Genomic DNA, 26,090 nt, shown 5'->3' on the forward strand with positions numbered 1-26,090 from the left:
TGGGAGAGAAAGAAATGAAGGATGAACTTAATAAGTATTTTGTGTCAGTTTTCACTATGGAAGAGATTAGCAGTATGCCAGAAATTCAAGAGTGCCAGGGGGCAGAAGAGGGTGTAGTTGCTACTTACTAAGGAGAAGGTGCTTGGGAAGCTGAATAGTCAGAAAATAGATAACTCACCTGGACCAGATGGACTACACCCCAGGATTCTGAAAGAGGTAGCTGAAGAGATTGTGGAGGCATTAGTAATTACCTTTCAAGAATCACTAGATTTTGGAGCTGTTCCAGAGAACTGGAAATTACAGGTATTATTTTACTCTTTAAGAACAGAGGGAGGTGGAATAGCAGAGTAAGCCAGTTAGCATACTTAACTGGTTGGGAAGATGGTGGAGTCCATTATTAAGGATGAGGTTTTGGGACACTTGAAGGCACATAGTAAAGTACGCCAAAGTTAACATGGTTTTCTAAAGGGGAAATCTTGCTTGACTAATTTGTTGGAATTATTTGAGGAAATAACAAGTAGGATAGACAAAGGAGAGTCAATGGATGTTGTTTACTTGTGTATTCAGAAGGCCTCTGACAAGATGTTGCACATGAGGCTGTTTAACAAGAGCCCATGGTATTACAGGAAAGATACTAGCATGGATAGAGTATTGCCTGATTAGCAGGAGACAAAGAATGGGGAGAAAAAAAGGGCCTACTCTGGTTGGCTGCTAGTGGTGTTCTGCAAGGATTTGTGTTGGGACCGCTTCTTTTCACGTTAAGGTCAACAATTTGGATGGCGGAATTGATGGCTTTGTGGCTTGCAGACAGTACAAAGATAGTTGGAGGGATAGGTAGTATTGAGGAAGCAGGGAGTCTGCACAAGGACAAATTGAGAAAATGGGCAAAGAAGTGGCAGTTGGAATATAGTGAAGTGTATGCTCATGCACTTTGGTAGAAGAAATGAAGGTGTGGATTATTTTCTAAACAAGGAGAAAATTCAAAAATCAGAAGTGCAAAGGGACTTGGGAGTCCTTGTGCAGGATGTGATGCTCAGGCTTTATAAGGTATTGTTCAGATTTCACGAAGAATTGTGAGCAGTTTTAGGTCCATTTTCTAAAATAAAGATGTACTCGCATTGGAAAGGGTTCAGAGGATGTTCACCAGAATGCTGGGAATTAAAGGGTTAGGGGCTGTACTTGCTGGAATTTAGAAGAATGGGGGGAGGGATCTCACTGAAACCTATTGAGTATTGACAGACCTAGACAGAGTGAATGTGGAGAGGATGTTTCCTCTAGATGGGGAGTCTAGGACCAGAGTGCACAGGCTCAGAATAGAGAGAACAGAGTTGAAAAAGAATTTCTTTAGGCAGAGGGCAGTGAATCTGTGGAATTAATATGTTTAAAACCAAGGTTGATTGGTTTTTGGTAAGTCAACGCATCAAAGGTTATGGGGAGAAAGCAGGAGAATGGGGTTGAAATGGATAATAAATCAGCCATGATGGACGGGCAGAGCAGACTTGATGAGTCAAAAGGCTTAATTGTGTCTTATGGTCTTAATATGAGCAAAAATACGAGTCCCTTCACTATGCAAGAGTACCTATGGCAGTTCTCAGTGTTGACAGGAATGAGACGTATCAGGACAATAGTCAACACATTACACAGAGCTGTGATTAGTCATTATAATCATAGCTTAAATGTGAGCAGTGATGCACGGCTGTGATTTATTATTCAGTCTTTGTGCCCTGACCTCAATAAATCATAGTGGGGGTTAAGGCAAACATTAGTGTGCATGACTGTAACTGTTTTCTATAAGCGATGAAGCTTGTTCATTTGGATTTACAGCACCAGCATAATCTCTTGTGTTTACCACCTAACTCCTTTTCCACTCGGGGTCTGAGGGACAAAGAACCAGCGGACGGCTGATGCAAGGCGCTGACTATCTGACCCGGACACTAATTTCAAAAAGTTTCTACTAGCCACATGGAAGTAGCCGTTGCCATGGACAGTGAATTCTTCAATTCATTGCTGTAGGGTGTATCAAATCAGTGGCTACTAGCTCATAGTAAACCCAGCATGGAATCACCTGAAGGCAAAGTCCAGACAAGGATGTGGAAGTGGCATCACAGGTATCCATGGTGGTGAGGAAGGCCTTCAGTATGCTCAATCTGCAAAATCTCTTGTGTTTTAGTATGCTGGCCATCATTGAGGCATAGAGCACTACAGTACAGAAACAGGCCCTTTGGCACATCTAGTCCATGCTAAATTATTATTCTGCCTCGTCCCGTCATTATGCACCCAGACCACAGCCCTCCATACACTCCTATCCATGTACCTATCCAAAGTTCTCTTAAGTGTTGAAATCAAACCCACATCCACTACTTCCATTGACAGCTCGTTGCCCACCCTCAGTGTGAAAAAGTTGCCCCTTCAGGTTCCCTTAAACATTTCACCTTTCACCCTTAACCAATGACTTCTATTTCTCGTCTCACCCAACCTCAGTAGAAAAGAGTCTGCTTACATTTACTTTACCCTATCTATATTAATTTTGTATAGTTCTATCAAATCTCCCTTTATTCTTCTAAACTCTAGGGAATAATGTCCGAAGCTATTTAACCTTTGCCTATAACTCAGGTTTTCAAGTCACAGCAACATCCTTGTAAATTTTCCTCTGTAAGGACACCCAGCATAGAAGTTGGAATTTAACAGCTGTGCAGTAACTTGGTGAAGTTTCACCCAGGGAATCTTGTTCAGTATTAGCTACCCTGTTATAAGAACAAATTCTATTAAGTTGCAAACTGCAAGTAAGATTTATGAGAACGTGGCCAGGACTTGAGGACCTGAGTTATAGGGTGAAGTCAGCAGGGCTGTTTTTATTGTAGAGACTGAAGGGGGACTATGGTTGGTTGTCCATCATATCAAACGGTGATAGGAGACCTGCACAGGAGGGTTTTTGACGTTGAAAAGCCATTGCATTGGGGCAGTTCCACTCTTATCAACCTCAGAAATCCAAGTCCAGTGGTACAGATAGTTGTTGCAACTGGAATCATCCTCGGTTACAGTGGATGTCCATGACTTCTTCTGTGCCTTGTCATGCCCTTCGCTCTTCACAAATGTCTTTTTGGCCATTGGATCTCACTGCTGATCTCTTCCGCCAAGTCCGCCAGACCTGACTCCACATGCACGAACAGGCACCTTCCTGCCTCTTCAGAGTAAGAGATCTGCCACCTGGTTTAGCCAGACTGTCGAAGCGGTGTACCAGGCTGTGGCCGCTGTCCCATGCAAACAGCTACTTGGAGCCACAGGTGAGAGCCAAGTGTCCAGTGGGGACCAAAGATGAGCTGTCCCAGAATGGACATGATAAGCACCTTCACTAGACGTGCTACCCCTCCCTGGACACCCCATACACCATAGAGGTATATTAAGGTACAAGGAACATAGAAAGAGTGAATGCACATAGTCTTTTTCACAGGGAAAGGGAATCAAAGACTAGAGACATTGGTTTAAAGTGGAGGGGGTGAGGTTTAACAAGTACCCAATGAGCAATTTCTTCATGCAGAAAATGATGTCAATGTGGAATCAGCTCTCAGAGCAATTGCTTGAATAGGTACAATAACAGTAATAAGGCCATGAGCAGAATTAGGCCATTTGGTCCATCGACTCTGCTCCCCTGTTCCAACATGGCCAATTTATTATCCCTCTCAACCCCATTTTCCTGCCTTCTCCCTATAACATTTGACACCCTGACTAATCAAGAACCTCTGCTTTAAATATACCTAATGACTTGGCCTGCACAGGTCTGTGGCAATGAATTCCACAGATTCATCGCCCTCTGGCTAATGAAATTCCTCCTCATATCTGTTCTAAATGGATGTCTTTCTATTCTGAGGATGTGCCCTCTGGTCCTAGATCTCCCACTTTTGGAAACATCCCCTCCACATCCACAGTCTCAGCCTTTGGATATTCAATAGGTTTCAATGAGATCCCCCTCCCCAAATCTTCTGGGTTACAATATGTATATGCCCAGATCCATGAAATGTTCCTCATATGTCAATTTTTCCATTCCCGGGAACATTTTTGTGAACCTCATCTGGACCCTCTCCAATGCCAACACTCTTTTTTTAGATATGGGGCCCAAAAGCATTTTGGACATGTATACATATAAGAAAAGTTTAGAGGGATGTGGTCAAATATGGGAAATTAGGACTAGCATGGACGAGCTGGGCTGACAGACCTGCTTCCGTGTTGTGCAACTCTGTGACTCTCTTATGGGAGATTGCTGCTTTTCAGGAACTAATCGGGGTTTTATAATAGCAGAGTTCATTTTATTTATTTATTTAGAAATACAGCCCTTCCAGCCCAATGAACCTGCGCCACCCAATTACACCAATGGGACCAATTAAACTACTAACATGGACGCTTTTGAGATGTGGGAGCAAACTGAAGCACCTGGTCGAAATCCATGTGGCCACAGAGAGAACATACAAACTCCTTATTGACAGTGGTGGAATTGAACCTGGGTCATTGGTGCTGTAATAGTGTTACGCTAACTGCTACGCACCCCCCCCCCCCCTCCAATGGGCAGCATAATGAATCAGATATCTCACAGTTCTGGTCAGGGTCTCTGGCAATAGGACCTGGAGAGATTGTTTCCTTTATACCTGCTCCAAGGGAACTGAGGTCAGTTGACACAATTCCACTGCTATATTGACTGCACTATGAGCACATAGTCCCTGTCCTTTTGGACATTTTGCATCGAGTGCTTTAGACCATAAGACCATAAGAGACAGGAGCAGAATTAGGCCATTCAGCCCATTGATTCCAATCCGCTATTTCATCATGGCTGATCCCAGATCCCATTCAACCACATACAACTGCCCTCTCACATATCCTTAGTATAGGAAGGATGTGGAAGCTTTAGAGAGGGTGGAGAGGAGTTTTACCGGATGCTGTCTGGATTGGAGAACACTAGCTTTTGAGGATAGGTTGAGTAAGCTATGGCTCTTCTCTTTGGAGAGGAGGATGAGAAGTGAGTTGATAGAGGTGTGTAAGATGATAAGTGGCATTGATGAAGTGGACAGCCAGAGACTTTTCCCACGGCAGAAATAGCGAAAGTAAGGAGGCATAACCTTATGGCGATTGGAGGATAGTATAAAGGAGATGTCAGAGGTAGGTTTTCTTACACAGTGAGTAGAACACACTGCCAGAGGTGATGGTAGAGGCAGATACATAAGGGGCATTTAAGAAAATTTTACATAGGCACATGGATAATAGAAAAATGGAGGACTGTATAGGAGGGAAACATTAGATTAAAATCAGTTAAAATTGGTACAACATCATGGGCTGAAGAGCTTGTACTGAGCTGTAAAGTTCTGGAAATTTTTTGGCACATTAGCCTTCAAAAATCAAAATGTTGAGCTGAATAGTTGGCATGTTATATTGAAGTTGTATAAGATGTTGTTGAGGTCAAATCTGGAGTACTGTGTGCAGTTCTGATCACCTGACTATGGACTTTATTCCCTGGAGTGTAGGGGAAGGAGGGGAGATTTGATAGTGGTATACAAAATTATGAGAGGTATAGATAGAGTAAATGCAAGCAGGCTTTTTCCATTGAGGTTAGGTGAGACTAGAACTAGAGGTCATGGGTTAAGGATGAAATATTTAAGGGGAACACGTGGGGAAACGTCTTCACTCAGAGGATGGTGAGCGTGTGGAACCAGCTGCCAGCGGAGGTGATGGTTGCAGGTTCGATTTCAACATTGAAGAGGAATTTGGATAGGTACATGGATAGGAGGGGGATGGAGAGCTATAGTTCTGGTACAGGACAATGGGACTAGGCAGATTAATGGCTCAGCATGACTGGATGGGCCGAAGGACCTGTTTTTGTGCTGTAGTGCTCTATGATTCTATAATGCTCTCTGTACAATACTTCTTAGCCCTTTCCTCCCAATCCTCGGCTACCAAACTCATTGGTGCTGGCTGCTCACACCGGGACTTACATTAGTCAGTAGTTTGTCCAGGTTCACATCCACAGCTATGTTCCCATGTTCATCCCCTGGTTCTTCAAGGTCACTGTAGAGGTCAAAGTGTAGGCGTGCCAACTTCTCCTGCATCTCACGTACGTGTTCCATCTGCTCGATGGAACACTCATTGCCTGTAATGACAAGAGAAAATAAATCTGCATCTCTATAAAGCAAAGAGGATGAAGTAGAAACACAGAAGCACTGGCAAAGTGTGGGTCACTGGGAGACTGGAGGAGTAATTTCTTTCTTAAGGAATGAGAACAGGTTGAGCTCAAGAGCCACAAGATAATGTTGCAGCTCTCTAAAACTCTGGCTAAACCACACTTGAATACTGTGTTCAGTTCTGACTGGCTCATTACTAGGAGGATGTAGAAACTTTGGCGAGGGTGCAGGGGAAACTTACCAGGATGAGTGCCTGGATTACAGTGCATGTCTTCTGAGGATTGGTTGAGTGAACTAGGGCTTTCTCTTTGGAGAGAAGGAGGATGAGATGTGACTTAATGAAGGTGTGCAAGATGATAAGAGGCATAGATCAAGTGAACAGCCAGTGACTTTACCCCAGGCAGCAAGAGCTAATACCAAGGGGGCAAGATTTTAAGGTGATTGAAGGAAAGTATAAAGGGGATGTCAGAGGTAAGTTCTTTATATTGAGAGTGGTGGATGCATAGAACACCCTGCCAGGGGTGGTGGTAGAGGCAGATACATTAGGGGCATTTATGAAACTCTTAGGTACGTGGATGATACAAATATGTTGGAGGGAAGGGTTAGACTGATCTTGGAGTAAGTTAAAAGGTCGGCAAAAAATTGTGCATCAAAGGGCTTGTACTGTGCCACAAGACACTGTTCCATAGGACACTGCAGAAATGCATCACAATCCACTCTACTACCACTCTCCATTTCACCATCCATTCTGCAAGTTGCACAGTAACCACAGATGCTGTAACCATTGCCATCAATTGTGCAGTATCTTTTGTGAAGTTCACATTGAATTTACCAACTTACAAGAATGTTGCCAGGACTCGAGGGCTGAGTAATTGGGTAAGTTTGGACAGGCTGGGGCTTTATTCGTTGGAGTGCAATGCTAGCCTGCCCAACTGAAAGGGTGGACAGGCTGCAACTTTGAGACTTGAGAGGCTGGACAGGCTGGGACTTCGAGTCTGAGAGATGATGTTACAGAGGTCTATAAACTCATGAGGGGCTTAAATAGGATGAATGCATAGTTCTTTTCCTTAGAAAAAGGGAATCAATACCTAGAGGGCACAGGTTTAAGGTGCGAGCAGAAAGAGTTAAAAGGGACCTGAGGAGCAACTTCCTCATGCAGAGAGTGCTGTGAATATGGAATGAGTTGCTAGAGAAAGTGGTTTGAGATGGGTATAATAACAGCATTTAAACAATATTTGGTCAAGTACATAGATAGGAAAGGCATGGGCCAAATGCAGTTAAATGGGACTAGCTTGGTCAACATGAACTGGTTGGAATGTAAGGCCTATTTCCATGCTGTATGATGCTGTAACTTTATCATAGGTGAGCACCTCAGTCAGCATAGACACGTTGGACCAAAGGGCCTGTTTCCCAGCTGTTTAAGTCCACAATTAACAGTCACAGCATGGTGGAGTTATCATAGTGCTTCAGGTTGAGCCAAAGAGTAATGGGAAACCCATGAATGGGAGCTCTGTAAAGGAGGGCATTGTACGCACATTAACATGTAACTTAATTCTATCTTGCATAGATGAAAACTGGACATTTGCCTGGCAGCAGAAGCCCAGGGGCCACATAGACTCATTGAGGGTAACAGCACAGATACAGGCCCTCTGACCCACCCAGTCTGTGATGCACTATTAATCTGCATAGTCTCCTCCACTGGCACCTGGACTGTAGCCCTTCCTACCCCTCACATCCAGGTACATATCCAAATGTCTCTTTCGTGTTGAAATTGAACCTGCATCCACCACTCCCGCTAGCAGCTTGTTCCACCCTCCGAGTGAAAAAGTTTCCCCTTAACTGTTTCACCCATCACCTTTAACCCATGACTTCCAGTTCTAGCCTCAATGGAAAAAGCCTGCTTGCATTTACCTGATCTATAGCCCTCATAATTTTGTATACCTCGATCAAATCTCCCCTCATTCTCCTACACTTCAGGGAATTAAGTTCTAACCTATTCAACCTTTAGCTATAACTCAGGTCCTCAAGTCCTGGCAACATATTTGTACATTTTCCCTGTACTCTTCAATCTCATTTATATCTTTACTAAGTCAACATTACCATGAAGAGAAGAGTGAGTGAAGTGTACTACAACACATGTCAAACGGGGATGGTGATTTACATTGGGTTCAGATGTTAGTTGAAGGAAAGAACAGCAAAGTAACTCAACCCCATGTCGTTTTGTGCCACCAGCTTTGGAGCTGAGGCAATAAGACCCAGGCCGTACTTTGAACAAGAACCTTCTAACCAGACAGAAGGGGCCTTTTACCAAACGCTTGAAGCTTTCCAGAGTGGAAGTCGTTCAGGAGGCTGAGCAGTCCTCTCTCCATCTCTTTCACATCAGATACATCGGTGAGGAAGGAATGCTGGATGTGGGCCGACTGGGTGCTCTTTCCAGCTGAAGTCTGTGGTTTAGGCTTCTCTATAACAACCCTAAGGTTACAGAAGAAAAAGAAGTGAGAGTCAGGGTGGTTTAAAGCAGAAAACTAGGGTCTACACAATTTGTGTTCTTCAGGGCACCTGCTCCACACTGCGGGGTCCTTCTTTGTGACCTGATCTTCTCCCTTTGAGTCTTGAGAGTGCAATAATTCTGAGTTCAATCTAAAGCTATCAGGTACTACACATCTTGAATGCCAAGGAAAATTAATAACTTCTCCAGAAACCAAAATAAATCTTGACTGATTTCTTCATTACTTTATAACATTGTACCCTGGGAAATAGGCTAATAAATGACAGATGGAAGTTGACGCAGACAAGTGTGAAGTGTTGCACTTTGGGAGGACAAACACCGTGAGTAGTGGGGCACTGAAAAGTGTGGTAGAACAAAGGGATCTGGGAATACGGATCCATAATTCATTGAAAGTGGCACCACTTTACTATTCATTTATTGTTATTGCAATTATAAGTTTATTTGTTCTTTGAAGGTGACATTGAAGGTAGATAAGGTCGTAAAGAAAGCATTTGGCACACTGGCCTTGATCATCAAAATACTGAGTACAGGATTTGGGATATTATGTTGAAGTTGTATAAGATGTTGGTGAGGCCAAATTTGGAGTATTACATACAGCTCTACTCACCAACCTACAGGAAAGATATCAATAAAATTGATAGAGTATGGAGAAGACTTGCCTGGTGGTGCTGGGACTTTAGGACCTGAGTTATAGAGAAAGGTTGAACAGATTAGATCTTTATTCCCCGGAGTGCAGTCAAATGAAGGGAGATTTGATTAAGCTATACAAAATTATGGGGAGTATAGATAGGAAAAATGCAGTCTTCTTCCACTGAGGTTAGGTGAGACTAGACTAGAGGTCATGGGTTAAGGGTTAAAGGTAAAATATTTAAGTGGAACATGAAGGGAAACTTCTTCACTCAGAGGGTGGTGCAAGTGTGGAATGAGCTGAAAGTGTAAGTAGTGGATGTATGTCTGATTACAACACTTAAGTTTGGATAGATAGATACATGGATGGGAGGGGATGGAACTAGGCAGAATAACTGGCATTGACTAGATGGGCTGAAGGGCCTGTTTCTGTGCTGTCTTGTTCTATGAATCTATAAACATTTCTAAATGTGACAAAGTGAATACAGAAAATATAAACACACAAGTATCATTAACTTGAGGAATAAGTGATGAAAAAAATCAATCTAAAATATCAAATACTCTGCTGATGGTATCATCTCTCGAAGTCTGGACAAAAATCAGTTTGAACCTTATAGCAATTCACAACAGCTAAGTGTACTGTTGAAAGAAAGAATCAAAATTTGCAACAAACATACATGCATATAACTATTTTTGAAATACGAATTCTTGTTTACTGAAGGTGCAGGGATAATTCTGACAGAACCTGGACACAATAAACTGTTGAGGCTGCCGATGTCCCTGCTTGGTTTCTCTCCACATTGGGACAGTGAGGTAAAGTTAACCATAGCATCCTCACCTGGTTCTTTACAAAGTTGGACTTGGAACCTCTCTGATCTGTACCGTCTCAATACCACATCAGATTTATTTACTCAGTACGCAACAGTAATGCGATCCTTTGTTTAATGCATTCAGAAGTTCCATAAAACTTGGTAAACATTAATGAATCCTTAATGATATATCCTTTCTTATCAGTTGCAATGTTTAAGTCATGTTGACTGAGACCGAGTGGAAGCTCACCAAGTCATTTCTGCTGGCTTTCGTTCAGCCACTTGGCTGAGTAACAGACAGAGGTATGAAAATAGTTGTTTGCCCCTTATTAAATCAAAATAGATTAATATTACTTTCAATACACAAATGTAAAGGAGAACAAAATTAACTCTAGATCCACTGAAACACAAAAAATACATAATAAGATAAAGAACACAATAATAAAAAACACAATAAATAAATAACATATGCATAGATTGATCATATGTCCATAAAGTGAAGCTAGGCACAGCAGTATCTATACATAAGGAAATGATAAAGTAGTGGTGGTGGGGTGGTGAAAAAGTGGAGGTATTGATCAGTCTTTTGCTTGAGGGAAGTAACTGGTTTTGAGTCTGGTAGTCCGGTATGGATGCTATTCCTGATGGGAGTGGGACAAATAGTCCACGATCAGGTGGGTAGGATCATTCATGATGGTACTGGCACCTTTCTGTGTATATGTTCTTGATGGCAGGTAGGCTGGTGCTGGTGACGCGTTGGGCAGTTTTGACGACCCATTGTGGAGCCTCCCTGTCGGCCCCAATGCACTTTCCGTACCCTGCAGTGAGGCAGTCTGTCAGGATGCTCTCTACTTCACATCTGTAGAATGATGTGCGTAGTCCAACTCTCTTCAGACTCCTCAGATTCAGATTAGCTTACTGTCATATACATAAGAGTAAAATGAAATTCCTTGTTCACAGAATAAACAGTATAGTGGTAATAATACAATAAGTACAACTACAGCTACAAAACAACAAAATGATGCATAGAACATAGAACACTGCAGCACAGTAAGGCCCTTTGAAAATCATTAACCTACTGAGATCAATCGAACTCTTCCTTCCCATATAGCCCTCCATTTTACTATCATCCACGTTCCTATCTAAGAGTTTCTTAAATATCCTTAAAATATCTGCCTCTACTATATCCCTAGCAGTGCGTTCCATGCAGTCAGTACTCTGTAAAAAAAAACCCTACCTCTAACATCACCCGCTACACTTTCCTCCAATTACCTTAAAACAGGGGTGTCAAACTCATTTTAGGTCACGGGTCGGATTGAGCAAAATGCAGCTTCATGCGGGCCGGATCAGTCTGACGCGTGCGAACGCAGCTTTCGTTGCCTCCGTTTTTTCAGCCTGCTCTCATGTGTCTCAGTCTCTGCTATAACTACAAAGTGTTTCACTTTACAAATTCCGTTTCTTATGAAGAAGACTGCCGAGCAAGACTGCCGAATAAACACTAAAAACCCTGAAAACCTGGTACCTGAATAAACTCAGCATTAGCCATATCATACGCCATAGGCGCTTCGATTACTGGGGCCAGCTTTAATAGTAATTAGATATTATCTCGCGGGCCAAAGATAATTCCACCGCAGGCCTTGAGTTTGACATATATGCCTTAAAACATTGTCTGCTTGTATTAGCCATATCCACCCTGGCTGTCCACTGGATCTATGCCATTTATCATCTTGTTCACCTCTATCAAGTCACCTCTCATCCTCCTTCATGCCAGAGTGAAAAGTCCTAGCTCGCTCGGTTTACTTTCATAAGACATGCTCCATAATCCAGGCAGCATCCTGGTAAATCTCCTCTGCATCCTGCACACTCTATACAGAAGTGTAATCTGAGGTAGTGCAAAAAGAACTGACAATAAAGGGGTAGAATTAAGGGTTCGAAAATGTGCCAGGAAGGGTAAGTGAAAGGGGGGATTGGCTAATTCTCTTACTATTGCTGTCAAAAACAGAAGAAGACTGCAATAGTAGTGATCTCTAAAGTGGCAAATTAATTCACAGATTAATACAGACCAAGGGTGTCAGCGCAGTAAATTGATGCACTAAACACTATGCTACCGTGTAACCCCTAAGTGCCTCCACTCTGTACAGTGACCCCTTTTGCATGACAAAGCTCCACGCAAAAGCCAATGGTTGAGTTCAGAAATACACAGCAATTTTATTAAAATATTGGCTTATGGCTACACACAGATAACTTGATCTTGTGTGACATCTGACCATATCATTCTAAACAACAGAAAAGCCTTCCCTCCTGTTTAACTTCAGGTAGCCATTGAGGACTTCTCAACCTTCTGGATTCAGCACTGAATTTAATAACCACTGCTCACATTCAGGCAAAAAGTGCTGGCAAATTTTCTGCCACAGTTGAAGAAGTTTGGTGTGGGCCCCCAAATCCTAAGAACTTTCTACAGGGGCACAGTTGAGAGCATCCTGACTGGCTGCATCACTACCTGGTATGGGAACTGTACTTCCCTCAATCACAGGACTTTGTAGAGAGCGGTGCCAAAATGACAATCCTATTCTTTTCCTAGATGCTGCCAGCCTGGCCTGCTGAGTTCCTCCGGCATTTTGTGTGTGTTACTTGTATTTCCAGCATCTGCAGATTTTCTCTTGTTTGTAGCTTTTCATATTAATTACATCTTTGAGATAATTTGGCTTACTAGTGAAACCACTTGCACTATAGTATGTGGAATTTATACATGAAAGGAAATAGATTGATCATGGGTCACAAACCCAAATAGCAATTGTTTCCCTGTATAAACTCAGTTCTTCTAGCAGTATGTTTTTTACTCCAAATTCCAGTATCTGAAATCACTAAGCTATTTTTGATATCTAAAGCCTCACTTCTTGAATTGAATTTGAATTGAATTGATTTTTATATCCTTTGAATATCCTTCATATACATGAGGAGTAGAAATCTTTGTTAAATCTCCACCTAAATGTGCAATGTGCAATTTTTAGTAGTTTATACTAAATACTATATACAACAGGACAGTCAATATAACATAGAAATACAGTTGTGTCAGCATGAGTTAATCAGTCTGATGGCCTGGTGGAAGAAGCTGTCCTGGAGCCTGTTAGTCCTGGCTTTTATGCTGCGGTATTGCTTCCCGGATGGCAGAGGCTGGAACAGTTTGTGGTTGGGGTGACGCGGGTCCCCAATATTCCTTTGAGCCCTTTTTACACACCGATCTCTGGAGATGGGCTAACGCCTATTGACATCAATGGATCTGGGGTTGAGAGGGTAAACAGCTTCAAGTTCCTCGGCATCCATATCACCAAGGACTTCACGTGGTCTGTACACACCAGTGGTGTAGTAAAAAAGGCGTTACAGTGACTCTTTCACCTCAGATGGTTGAGGAAGTTTGGAATAGGTCCCCAAATCCTAAGACATTTCTACAGGGACACAATTAAGAGCATCCTGAATGGCTGCATCACTGCCTGGTATGGGAACTGTATCTCCCTTCATCTCAGGACTTTGCAGGGTGGTGCGGACAGCCCAGAACATCTATAGTTGTGAACTTCCCATGATTCAGGACATTAGGTTCAAGAAACTAGGTACTGTTAGAGCTCTAGAAAATTACAAGGGTGCTAGGGAGCAGCTCAAGAATGAAATTAGGAGAGCTGGAAGGGGCCATGAGAAGGCCTTGGTGAGTAGGTTTAAGGAAAACCCCAAGGCTTTCTACAAGTATGTGAAGAGCACGAGGATAAGCCATGTGAGAATAGGACTAATCAAGAGCAATAGTGGAAACATGGAGCGGGAAGGAGTAGCGGAGGTGCTTAATAAATACTTTCCTTCAGTGTTCACCAATGAAATGGACCTTGACAATTGTGGGGATGATTTACAGCAGGCTGAAACGCTTGAGCGTATAGACATCAAGAAAGAGGATGTGCTGGAGCTTTTGAAAGGTATTAAGTTTGATAAGTCGCAGGACCAGACGAGATATACCCTAGGCTACTTTAAGAGTGAGTGATGAGATTGCTGAGCCTCTGGCGATGATCTTTGCATCATCAATAGGGATGGGAGAAGTATCAGAGGATCAGAAGGTTACAAATGTTGTTCCCTTATTCAAGAAATGGAGTAGAGATAACCCAGGAAATTATAGACCAGTGAGTCTTACTTCAGTGGTGGGCAAGTTGTTGAAGATCCTGAGAGGCAGGATTTATGAGCATTTGGAGAGGCATAATATGATTAGAATAGTCAACATGGCTTTGTCAAGGGCAGGTCATGTCTTACGAGCCTGATTGAATACTTTGAGTATATAACAAAACACATTGATGAAGGTAGAGCAGTGGATGTAGTGTATATGGATTTCAGTAAGGCATTTGATAAGGTTCCCCATGCAAGGCTCATTCAGAAAGTAAGAAGGCATGGGATCCATAGCGACCTTGCTTTGTGGATCCAGAATTGGCTTGCCCACAGAAGGCAAAGTTTGGTTGTGGATGGTTCATATTCTGCATGGAGGATGGTGACCAGAGGTGTTCTGCAGGGATCTGTTCTGGGACCCTTCCTCTTTGTGATTTTTATAAATGACCTGGATGAGGAAGTAGGAGCTCGTTTGTAAGTCTGCTGATGACACAAAGGTTGGGGGTGTTGTGCATAGTCTGGAGGGTTGTTAAAGGTTACAGCATGACATCAATAGGATGCAGAACTGGGCTAAGAAGTAGCAGATTGAATTCAACCTAAATAAATGTTAAGTGGTTCATTTTGGTAGGTAAAATTTGAAGACAGAATTTAATATTAATGGTAAGACCCTTGGCAGTGTGGAGGATCAGCGAGATCTTGGGGTCCATGTCCATAGGATACTCAAAGCTGCTGCTAAGTGTTGTTAAGTGCTGGCCTTCATCAACTGTGGGACTGAGTTCAAGAGCCATGAGGTAATGTTAAAGCTATACAAAATAGTACCCCACTTGGAGTACTGTGCTCAGTTCTGGTCACTTCACTACAGGAAGGATGTGGATACTATAGAGAGAGTGCAGAGGAGATTTACGAGGATGTTGCCTGGATTGGAGAGCATGCCTTATGAGAATAGGTTGAGTGAACTTGGCCATTTCTCCTTGGAGTGATGGAGGATGACCTGATAGAGGTGTATAAGATATTGAGAGGCATTGATCGTGTGGATAGCCAGAGGGTTTTGCCCAGGGGTTAAATGGCTAACACAAGGGGGCATAGTTTTAAGTTGCTTGTAAGTAGGTACAGGGAGGATATCAGAGATAAGTTTTTCACACAGAGAGTAGTGGATGCGTGAAATGCATTGCCAGCAACGGTGGTAGAGGTGGATGCAATAGGGTCGTTTAAGCGACTCTTCTATAGGAAAATGGAGCTTAGAAAAATAAGAGGGCTATGAAGTAGGGAAATTCTAGGCAGTTTCTAGAGTAGGTTTCGTGGTCGGCACAGCATTATCGGCCAAAGGCCCTGTAATGTGCTGTAGATTGTTCAAAAAAAAAGGTTGGCACAACATTGTGACTGAAGGGCCTTTACTGTGCTGTACAGTTCTATGTTCACAAGCCCAAGAAATAATTAACAATTCACTTAAGTAAAATGAGTTTTCCAGATGTAACCAATGCTTAAAAGGACCTGCTCATCTGATTGCAATAACAAAATGGGAGTGTGTTTTTTTCATGAAACTAATAATTATTAAATATATTGTGACCTTTTATGTTTGCCCAAAAGCAAAAGGATTAACAGTTCAAACAAATCAAACACAACGCCCATTTTCTTTGAACCAGCACCTTTAGTAAACAGGTTTAATGACATCACCACTGGGAGAAAAGAACCTTAACCTACCATAAGAGAGGAGACTGGCTGATTGGAGCCATTAATTCAGCTCAAATTATTCCACTGGCATTCGGAATAAATCCCTCCCTTCCATATTCAAATGATCCAATCAGTGTCGGTGCTCACATTTTGACTGCAATAAATGCGATACACATCTCAAACTGAACTGTCTCTCTCCTCTACCACCAGGCACACACAGATTCTCAACACAAAATACATTTTAAAACTTTACTCCTTACATTTGACACTTTAATATATGTTTTAAAATCTATTAGAGTTGAAACATTGAAAACAATTAGAATGTGGCTAATGTAAATACATTCACTGAATGAGAATCAGAATAGGTTTATTATCACTGACATGTTGTGAAATTTGTTGTTTGTGGCAGCAGTACAGTGCAAAAGAGAGCAAAATCGTGAGGTAGTGTTCATAGGTTCATGAAATCCGATGGCAGAAGGGAAAAAGCTGTTCCAAAAGCATTCAGTGTGTGTCTTCAGGCCCCTGCATCTCCTCTCTGATGGTTGTAATGATACGTAGGCATATCCTGGATGGCGAGTGTCCTTAATGATGGATGTCGCCTTCTTAAGGCATTGCCTTTTGAAGATGTCCTTGATGCTGGGGAAGATAGTGCCCATGATGGAGTTGGCTGAGATTATAACTCTCTGCAGCATTTTCAGATCCTGTGCATTCGTACTTTCATACCAGACAACGTAGAAAAGTACAAAGTCAATTTATTATCAAAGTACATATACAGACCTGAGATTCATTTACTTGTGGGTATTCACAGTAAGTATCAGAAACACAACAGAATCAAAAAAAATCTGCTCCCAATAGGACAAACAAACAACATGCAAAAAAAACAACTAACTATGCATAAACTATGAATAAAAGATTTAGTAGGGAGGGAGGGGGAGGAAGGGGAGGGAGAGGGGAGGGAGGAGGGAGGGAAGGAGGGAGGAAGGGAAAGAGGGAGGAAGAGGAGGAGATGATGATAAATATCAAGAACATGAGATGAAGAGTCCTTGAAAGTGAGTTCATAGGTGTGGGAACAGTTAAGTGATGGGGCAAGAGAATTTGAGTGAAGTTATCCCCTTTGGTTCAAGAGCCTGATGGTCAAGGGGGTAATAACTGTTCCTGAACCTAGTGATATTGGTCCTGAGGCTCCTGTACCTTCTTCCTGATGGCAGCAGCGAGAAGAGAACATGGCTTGAATGGTAGGGGTCCTTGATAATGGATGCTGCTTTTCTGTGACAACTCTCTAACCTTTAGGGAATCCTGAAGAAAGATTCTCAAGTCCCTTTGCACCTCGTTTTTGTAAAATAGTCCACCCCTTCATTTTTTCTACCCAAATGCATGACTATACACTTCGCGACACTGTATTCCAACTGCCACTTCTTTGCCCGTTCTCTTAATCTATCTAAATCCTTCTAGAGTCTCTCTACTTCCTCAAAACTATTTGCTCCTTCACCTATCTTCATATCTTCTGCAGACTTTGCAACAAAGCCATCAATTCCATCATCCAAATCATTGACATATAACGTAAAAAGGAACAGTCCCGATACAGACCCCTGAGGAACACCACTAGTCACTGGCAGCCAGCCAGAAAAGGCTCCCTTTAGTCCCACTCTTTGCCTCCTGCCATTCAGCCACTGCTTTATCCATGCTGGAATCTTTCCTGTCATGGGCTCGTAGCTAATGTCAAACAGACTCTAGATGAACTGAACGATATATATCAACAGGCATGAAACAGCACACCCTGATTCCTTCCCCATCATTTTGGCCGATTTTAACCAGGCCAGCTTGATAAAGTCACTAAATAATTATTAACAACAAATCACCTGCAGTACCAGAGGAAATAACTGTTACACCAAGTTCAAGAGCGCTTACTGTGCTGTCCCAAGCCCACTGGTAAATCTGATCACCTGGCTGTACTTCTACTCCGAGTAAAGGCAGAGACCGAAGACTGCAGCACCAGTAGCAAGGACCAAGAAGGTATGGGACAGGAAGGCACAGGAGCACTTAAGGACTACTTTGAATCACTGGACTGGACTGTGTTCGGGGAGTCATCTTTGAGTCTGGATGAGTACGCCACAGTTGATACTGACTTCATTAAAACCTGTGTGGATGAGTGTGTGCCTACGAAAACTTACTGTACATTCCCACACTAATAGCCAGATGAATGAATGGCAGCGATGCTTCACTATCAGATGAGCTCAATGCCTCTTATGCTCACTTTGAAAAGGAGAATATAAGTACAGCTGTGAGGAACTCTGCAGCATCCGATGACCCTGTGATCTCTGTCTCAGAAGCTGACAGCAGGCTTTTTTTCCCCGAGAGGGTGAATACTCTCAAGGCAGCAAGGCCCGATTGAGTACCTGGTATGTCTCTGAAAACCTGTGCCATCCAACTGGTGGGAGTATCCAAAGACATTTTCAATCATTCACTGCTACATTCAGAAGTTCCCACCTGCTTCAAAAGGACAATAATTATACCAGTGCTCAAGAAAAGTAGTGTGAGCTGCCTCAACGACTATCGTCCAGTAGCACTCATATCTACGGTGATATAGTGCTTTGAGAGCTTGGTCATGGCTAGAATCTACACCCATCTCAGGAAGGATCTGGACCCACTACATTTTGCCTATTGTACATTAGGTCTACAGCAGCCACAATCTCAATGGCTCCATGCAGCCTTGGATCACCTGGACAACGCAAACACCTATGTCAAGATATTGTTTATCAACTATAGCTCAGCATTTAACACCATCATTCCAGCAATCGTGATCGAAAAGCTACAGAACCTGGGTCTCTGAACCTCCCTCTGCAACTGGATCCTCGGCTTCTGTGTGGACAATCTGTGTGGATTTGAAATAACATCTCCACCTCACTGACAATTAACACTGGCACTGCGCAGGGATGTGTGCTTAACCCACTGCTCAACTCTTTCTCATAACTGTGTGGCTAGGCATAGCTCAAACAGCATCTACAAATTTGCTGATGCTACAACCATTGTTGGCAGAATTTCAGATGGGCAAAAGGGCATACCAGACATACCAGACAAGACATACTAGTTAGTTGATCAGTGTCGCAGCAACAGCCTTGCACTTAACATCAGCAAGACCAAAGAGCTGATTGTGTACTTCAAGAAGCATAGACGAAAGATCACAAACCAATCCACATAGAAGGATCAGAAGTGGGGAGAGTAAGCAATTTTAGGTTCCTGGATGTCAATATCTCTGACAACTTAACCTGGATGCAACATTTTGATGCAGCTATAAAGAAGGCAAGGCAGCGGCTATATTTCATTAGGAGTTTGAGGAGATTTGGCTTGTCAATTAAAATACTTGAAAACTTTTACAAATACACTGTGGAGACCATTCTGACTGGCCGCATCAGCATCTGTTATGGGGGGGGGGGTGGTTACAGCTCGAAATGAGTTGCAGAAAATTGTAAAATTAGTCAGCTCTATCATGGATACCAGCCTCCACAGTATCCAAGACATCTTCAAGGAGCGGTGCCTCAGTGGCGTCCATCATTAAGGATCCCCACCACCCAGGACATGCCCTCTTCACACTGTTACCATTGGGAAGGAGATACAAAAGCCTGAAGGCACACACTCAGTGATTCAGGAACAGCTTCTTCCCTTCGGCGATTTGACATTGAACCCATGACCATATCTCACTACTTCTCATTTCTGATATTTTTGCACTACTTATTTTAACTCAGATTTTCCTCTCTATTTATCAAGTACTAAAGTTAACAAATTTCACGACATTTGCCAGTGATATTAAGTCTGATTCTAATCCTGAAGTGATAACCATCTCCTTTGTCTTGTTGACATTAAGGAAGAGGTTATTTGTCCGGCACCAGGCCTCGAGCTCTAGCAGCCTATGCCAGAAATTACAGAGGATCAGGGGGCAGGAGAGTGAGTTTGCAAAGCTGAAAAATGTAAAGGTAGATAAGTCATCTGGGCCAGATGGGTTACGAAAGAGGAAGCTGAAGAGATCAAGGAGGCATTAGTAATGATCTTTCAAGAATAAATAGATTCTGGCATGGTTTCGGAGGACTAGAAATTGCAAATGTCACTCTACTCTAAGAAGGGAGGAAGTAGAAGAAAGGAAATCCTGATGAAGGGTTTCCGCCCGAAACGTTGACTACTCATTTCAATGGATGCTGCCCGACCTGCTGAGTTGCTCCAGCTTGTTTGTACATGTTGAGGAAATTATAAGCCCGTTGGCCTAACTTCAGTGATTGAATAGATGTTGGAATCCATTAAGGGATACTTTGAGGCACATGATAAAGTAAGCCAGAGTCAGCATTGTTTCCTTAAGGGGAAACCTTGCCTGACAAATCTGTTGGAATTATTTGAGGAAATAACAGGCAGCACAAACAAAGGAGAATAAGTGGATTTTCATAAGGCTTTTGACAAGGTGCCGCACATGAGTCTGATTAACAAGGTAAGAGACCACGGTATCACAGGAAAGATACTAGCATGAACAGAAGATTGTCTGGTAGGATGCAAAGAGTCATCAGAATATTCTGGTTGGCTGCAGGTAACTAGTGGTGTTCCGCACAGATGGTACTAGGACTGCTTCTTTTCACATTACATATCAATGATTTGGATGACGGAATTGATGGCTTTATGGCCAAGTTTACAGAAAATACATAGATAGATGGAGGGGCAGGCAGTGTTGAGGAAGCTGAGATTCTGTAGAAGGACTTAGACAGATCGGGAGAATAAGCAAAGAAGTGATAGATGAAATATAGAGTAGTGCACTTTGGTAGAAGGAATAAAGATTATAGACTATTTTCTAAATGGGGAGAAAATTCAAAAATCAGAGCTGCTTAGAGTCCTTGTGCAGGATTGCGTAAAAGTCAATTCACCGGATAAGTAGATGACAGATGCAAAGTTGCCATTCATTTTGAGTGGACTAGAATATAATACTGAGGCTGTATAAGACATTGGTCAGATCGCAGTGGAGTATTGTGAGCAGTTTTGGGCTTCTTATCTAAGAAAAGATGTGTTGGCATTGGAGAGGGTTCAGAGGAGGTTCATGAGAATGGGGGGGGGGGGGGGGGGATCTTATTGAAACCCATTGGATATTGAATGGCCTAGATAGAGTGGATGTGGAGAGGATGTTTCCCATTGTGGATGAATCTAGGACCAGAGGGAAAGATTTAGAACGGAAGGATGTCCTTTGAGAACAGAAATGAAGAGGGATTTCTGTAGCCAGAGGGCGGTGCATCAATGGAATTTATTCTCACAGAGGGCTGAGGAAGCAAAGTCATTGAGTACATTTAAAACAGAGGTTGATGGGCTCTTGATTATTCAGGGTGTCAAGAATTACATGGAAAAGGCAGAAGAATAGGGTTGAGGATAATAAATCCTTCTGAAATGAAGAGCAGACTAGATGGGCCATATGGTCTAATTCTTCTTATGAATTTATATGCTGGGGGAAGTCTGCATGTGTCAACATGTATCCAGTGCACGCCCCCAACACACTAACCCTAACTCATACATTGTTTTTTGGAATGTGGGAGGAAATGGCAACTCCCAAAGAAAACCCACAGGGTCACGGGAAGGAGGTACAAAACACATATAGACGGCGGTGGGAATTGAACTCCAATCTTACAGCTAGTGCTATAAAAAGTTATGCTAAGCTCTAGGCTATTGTGCTGCTCTGAACTCCTCCAGGGAGGGCAGCCTGCTGTCCTTACATGCATGTTGTGTGCAGAACTCAATCCACATCACAATGACTGACTCAACTGCCTCAGAAGTGACTTAGAAAGCCCAAGGGATGTGGGCTCAGATGTACACATCACAAAAAGGAGAACCAAAAGAGGTATTATACCTTTTCAACTTCTGTCTTGGAGCAGTCGTCTGTCCGCCTGCGTTTAAAGCCAGAGTTTTACTGGGTACCGAGTTTTTCTTGCTGCCCGCTGAAGGAGCTTGCTGATTTGTGGAGGTCTTGGGACTTCTGCGTTTCAGCTTCTTTTCCTCCATTCTGTTGACTTCTCAGCATCTGCTAATAGGAATACAATTGAAACTAATGTTAGAATTCTTAAAATATCCAGAGAAGCATCAGCTGATACCCATTTGGTATTTTCAATTCATAAGCATTCCAGAAAAAATGGGGTTGAAATCCCATTTCAGGAAAGGAATTTCTTTCCTTGGAAGCAAGGTGATCCTGAACTATACACAAAATTGAGGTCAACCTTCGTAAAGTCATCAGGAATGCCAAGAGACAACAGCAAAGTTCAAAGCAAATTCAATATCAAAGTACACATACATCACCAGATTCACTTTCTTGCAGGCATTCACAGAAAAACAACAGAATCAATGAAAAACTACACACAAAGACCCACAAACAACCAATGCACGAAAGACAAACTACAAATACAAAAAATAAATAAGTAAATAAATAATATTGAGAGCATGAGTTTGCATTCCTTGAAATTGAATCCATAGGTTGTGGAATTTCAGTTCAGTGTTGGGGTGAGTGAAGTTATCCCCTCTGGTTCAAAAGCCTGAAGGCTGAAGGGTAATACCTGTTCCTGAACCTGGGGGTGTGGGACCTTCCCGAAGGCAGCAGTGAGAAGAGAGACTGTCCTGGATGATAGGTACTGCTTTCATCTGGCAGCACTCCATATAGAAGTGCTCAATGGTTGGGAGAGTTTTACCTGTGATGATCTGGGCTGCATCCACTACCAATTTAGGCTTTTCCATTCTGGGGCATTGGTATTTCCGTACCAGGCCATGATGCAACCAGTCAGGATTCTCTTCACTATGTACCTGTAGAAGTTTATCAAAGTTTTAAATGACATAAAGAAACTGCACAAACTTCTAAGAAAGTACAGGCACTGCTCTTGCTGGTCAAGGTGCTGCTCCATGAATTGCAATGTGATTTTTTTCCCATCTAGAGTAGACACGATCTTCACTGCACGATGACGCCAAGAGAAATGCAGGGTGCAGAACCTTCCACTATACATGGACTTTCTCAACCTCACTACAGCCTGTGACTCCAAAGGCTGAGAGGAATGATTGAGCACCTTCCTCAAATTCAACAACCTGGTCAAATTCATCCATATATTACTGTTGCTTCATGATGGCATGCAAACCACGATCCTAACTAACAGATCCACAACAAAACCAATCTCAATAAAGCCTGTGTCAAGCAAGGCTACATCAAGGCTATATCCATCACACATGGCACATAAACCAAAATATTACCATAAATAAGTTAATAAAATACAATGCAAAATGTATATAGTGTACTGCACAGGTAAACAGGTAATGTATTCCTAATACATTACTGCCTATGTTACTTAATTGTCTGCATGCAGACACCCACCTTGGCAAGGAGGGAATGAGTATTATTTTACCCAAGATTGGAAGAGGCTGCCAAAGGAAAAATACAATCCTGTTTGATCTGCCAGAAGACTAATGCGGGTAAGGGGATAAGATGCCCCACAGGGAAAACTCCCTTGCCAGGTGGGCATTTGAATGTATTCAGCTTGATTTTATTGAATTACCACAGGTGCACTGATATAAATACTGCCTTGTAGTAGATGCTTTTAGATGATGGATAGGAGCCTTCGCACCTACCAATAATAAAGCCTCAACGGTGGTAAAATTACTACTGACTGAGATCATACCGAGGTTCGGGGTACCTCGGCAGAATGGTTCAGACAATGGCCCACACTTTGTGGTAAAGATTAACAAGGAGCTGTGTGAGGCCTTGCACATTGAACCGCAGTTCCATTGTTCCTATCACCCCAAAGCAGCAGGTATTGTGGAAAGGGCAAACCGCACACTGAGAAACAAGCTAACAAAATTGACCTCAGAAACGGGGCTGAATTGGTTAAAGGTACTTCCCTTGGCCTTATATCACATGAGAATTACCCCACACTCTGCCACAGGGGTATCCGCGGCGGAGATTGTCTATGGCCAACCAGGAAGAACACCCTGGGATGCCAATATAACACTCCCGACTCAGGTAGATCTCCACATCACGGGGGAGGAATTGCAGAAATATTTTCACCAGTTAACATCCTCTTTAAAGTTTCTCCATTCTCAGTTGCTGAACAACTTTAAGGAACCCAGGGAGCAAGAGGCAACCGGCTGGACCTAATGATGGGAGACCTAGTGCTAATTTGTGACTGGGAACAACCCAAGCTTGGACCTAGGTGGAAAGGTCCCCTTCAGGTCCTGTTGCAAATGCCCACAGCCATTAAGGTACAAGGCCAGGAACACCTCAGTGACTGCAAGAAATGGCTCCCAGCCCAAGATTAATCATTTATGGACTTATCTCTTTGCTCTATGTTGAATTTAATGCTTTGTAACATAACCTATTTTATCAAACACATAAGCAATTGCATGGTAACCGTACTGCATGCTATCCTTTGGCACAGTCTGTAGAAGCACTGTTTGTAGCTAACCCATCAGAGCTATTCTGGAAGGAGCATGACCTAATAGTGACGGATAGATCAGGGGCAGAATGTAGAGGGAGACTCATTATTCACTTCTTAATTTGGACATAAAGTTCCAAAAGGTGTGGGGACCTTTTCTTGAATATTTTCATAATTCCCGTTTAGATTAAGGGTGCATCACTCCCTTTTTTTCTTTTGCATTTAAATCCCTTACTTCCAGCTTCTTACAGTTAAGCTTTATGGGTTTTTTAATGTGTAAACATATTACAGATTAGGTAGTAGGCATTATACCTTCTTTTTATAAATACAGCTCCGTGGTGATAAAGTTTTGATTAACTTTTTTATATATTGTAAGGTTGGCTTGGAGTTGGGTAGTGGTAACTAACTTTATACGATTCTACTATGGGTGCTTTTCTTAATTGTTATGAACTGTACTTCTGATATGCTTGTTTTGCACGGTATTAACCTCTTTTTTTTACTGTTTTTTTGTTTTGTCGCATTGTAGAAACTCAAAAAAATTAATAAAGAGTGTGGAGGGAGACGGGGAAAGTTTCAAAGAGGGACATGGGGACAATGTATTGAGAATCTAAATGATACGACTGTAGATAATCATGCCAGTGATAATCAGAACCCTGGGTGCCTGGGGATCCACGAGTGACATGGGATAAGAAACAGGGGAGAGTGGGTAACTAGCTCACGCTGCATGAGCACAAGGGACTACCCCTTCTGTTTCATGGGGAAAGGATGGGGGTGCGTCACAGCCCAGGTACCTCAAGAAATACCTTGCTTGGAGAAGCATTGTTTGGACCACTGATGTAAGATAACTAAGGGAAAATTCTCTTGCAAATGTATCCAAGAGCAATGCGTGCCCTTTCAAAGGGAATTCAGTATGTATGTGGATATTGTAATGGGACTCATGTGTCAGCTGGCTCAGGGACTTTTGAATACTCCTCCCTATACCCCAAGGACCATTTACGGTATGATAAAATGTTAACTGGTAATAACACTTGCTATCGAGCCAAGAAAGGATACGTAACCTTGTTCAACGACAGCTACCACCAACCCTCCTCCACTTTTCTCAATCGGGACAATCGGTCTCCTTTCTGTTCCCTGCCCCCAGAAGGGCCACATTCGACAGTGACTGACAGCCCAATCTGTGAGTAAGGATTCTGTGCAGATTGGAAAGATCCTGTTACTCTGGGCTCCTCTTTGGGCCATGGGTCTCTGAGTACTCTCTCTAGGAGGTTTGGCAGGAACCATAACCGCAAAGAACCGTAACTACCTCATTTGTGGGCTGATGGCACTGAGAAACAGCACCATGAAAGGACTGGAGGCTATCAACCAGGAAATGGCGGAACTACAACTCTATGCACAGCAGACTCGATATGCAGTGGATTACCAGTTAGCACAACAGGGAGGAGTATGTACGATTGTGGGAGACAAGTATGTTACCCATGTTAGGGATGAGTCCTATAACGTATCTCATGTTATCCATGAAATCCAGGAGCAACTAGACAGCTTTAGACAAGGACCCGCTGGAGGGGATGGGTGGTTAGACTGCTTACTAGGAGGATCTCTGACATCTTATTTGCTACACGGAGCAATAATACTGATAGTAATTATCACAGCATGCTGTGTATTGCTGACTTGCTCTAACACCTACTGTAGAGTGTTAATGAACAAACTCTCTGATCCATTCTCAGCACAACTTTAGGTTATCATGGAA

The 26,090-nt window shown here is 42.7% G+C and overlaps 1 protein-coding gene across 2 annotated transcripts in view; it reads right to left on the reverse strand.

Annotated features, from left to right (window-relative positions):
- The window catches only part of ccdc28a (coiled-coil domain containing 28A), a 49,856-nt gene that overhangs the window by 5,575 nt on the left and 18,191 nt on the right, over positions 1–26,090 (reverse strand). The window contains exons 2-4 of one of the 2 annotated variants that reach the window (XM_073051801.1): positions 21,787–21,957; positions 8,473–8,636; positions 5,979–6,133 (exon numbers count right to left, since the gene is read on the reverse strand). In XM_073051801.1, coding sequence (XP_072907902.1) covers positions 5,979–6,133; positions 8,473–8,636; positions 21,787–21,938 — 471 coding nt within the window. In that variant the 5' untranslated portion in view covers positions 21,939–21,957. Of the gene's footprint in view, positions 1–5,978; positions 6,134–8,472; positions 8,637–21,786; positions 21,961–26,090 lie in introns of both variants that reach the window. The other variant, XM_073051800.1, reaches the window with a different exon arrangement.

The sequence above is a fragment of the Hemitrygon akajei genome, chromosome 7 (genome assembly GCF_048418815.1).
Source record: "Hemitrygon akajei chromosome 7, sHemAka1.3, whole genome shotgun sequence".
NCBI classification, from domain to species: Eukaryota; Metazoa; Chordata; class Chondrichthyes; order Myliobatiformes; family Dasyatidae; genus Hemitrygon; species Hemitrygon akajei.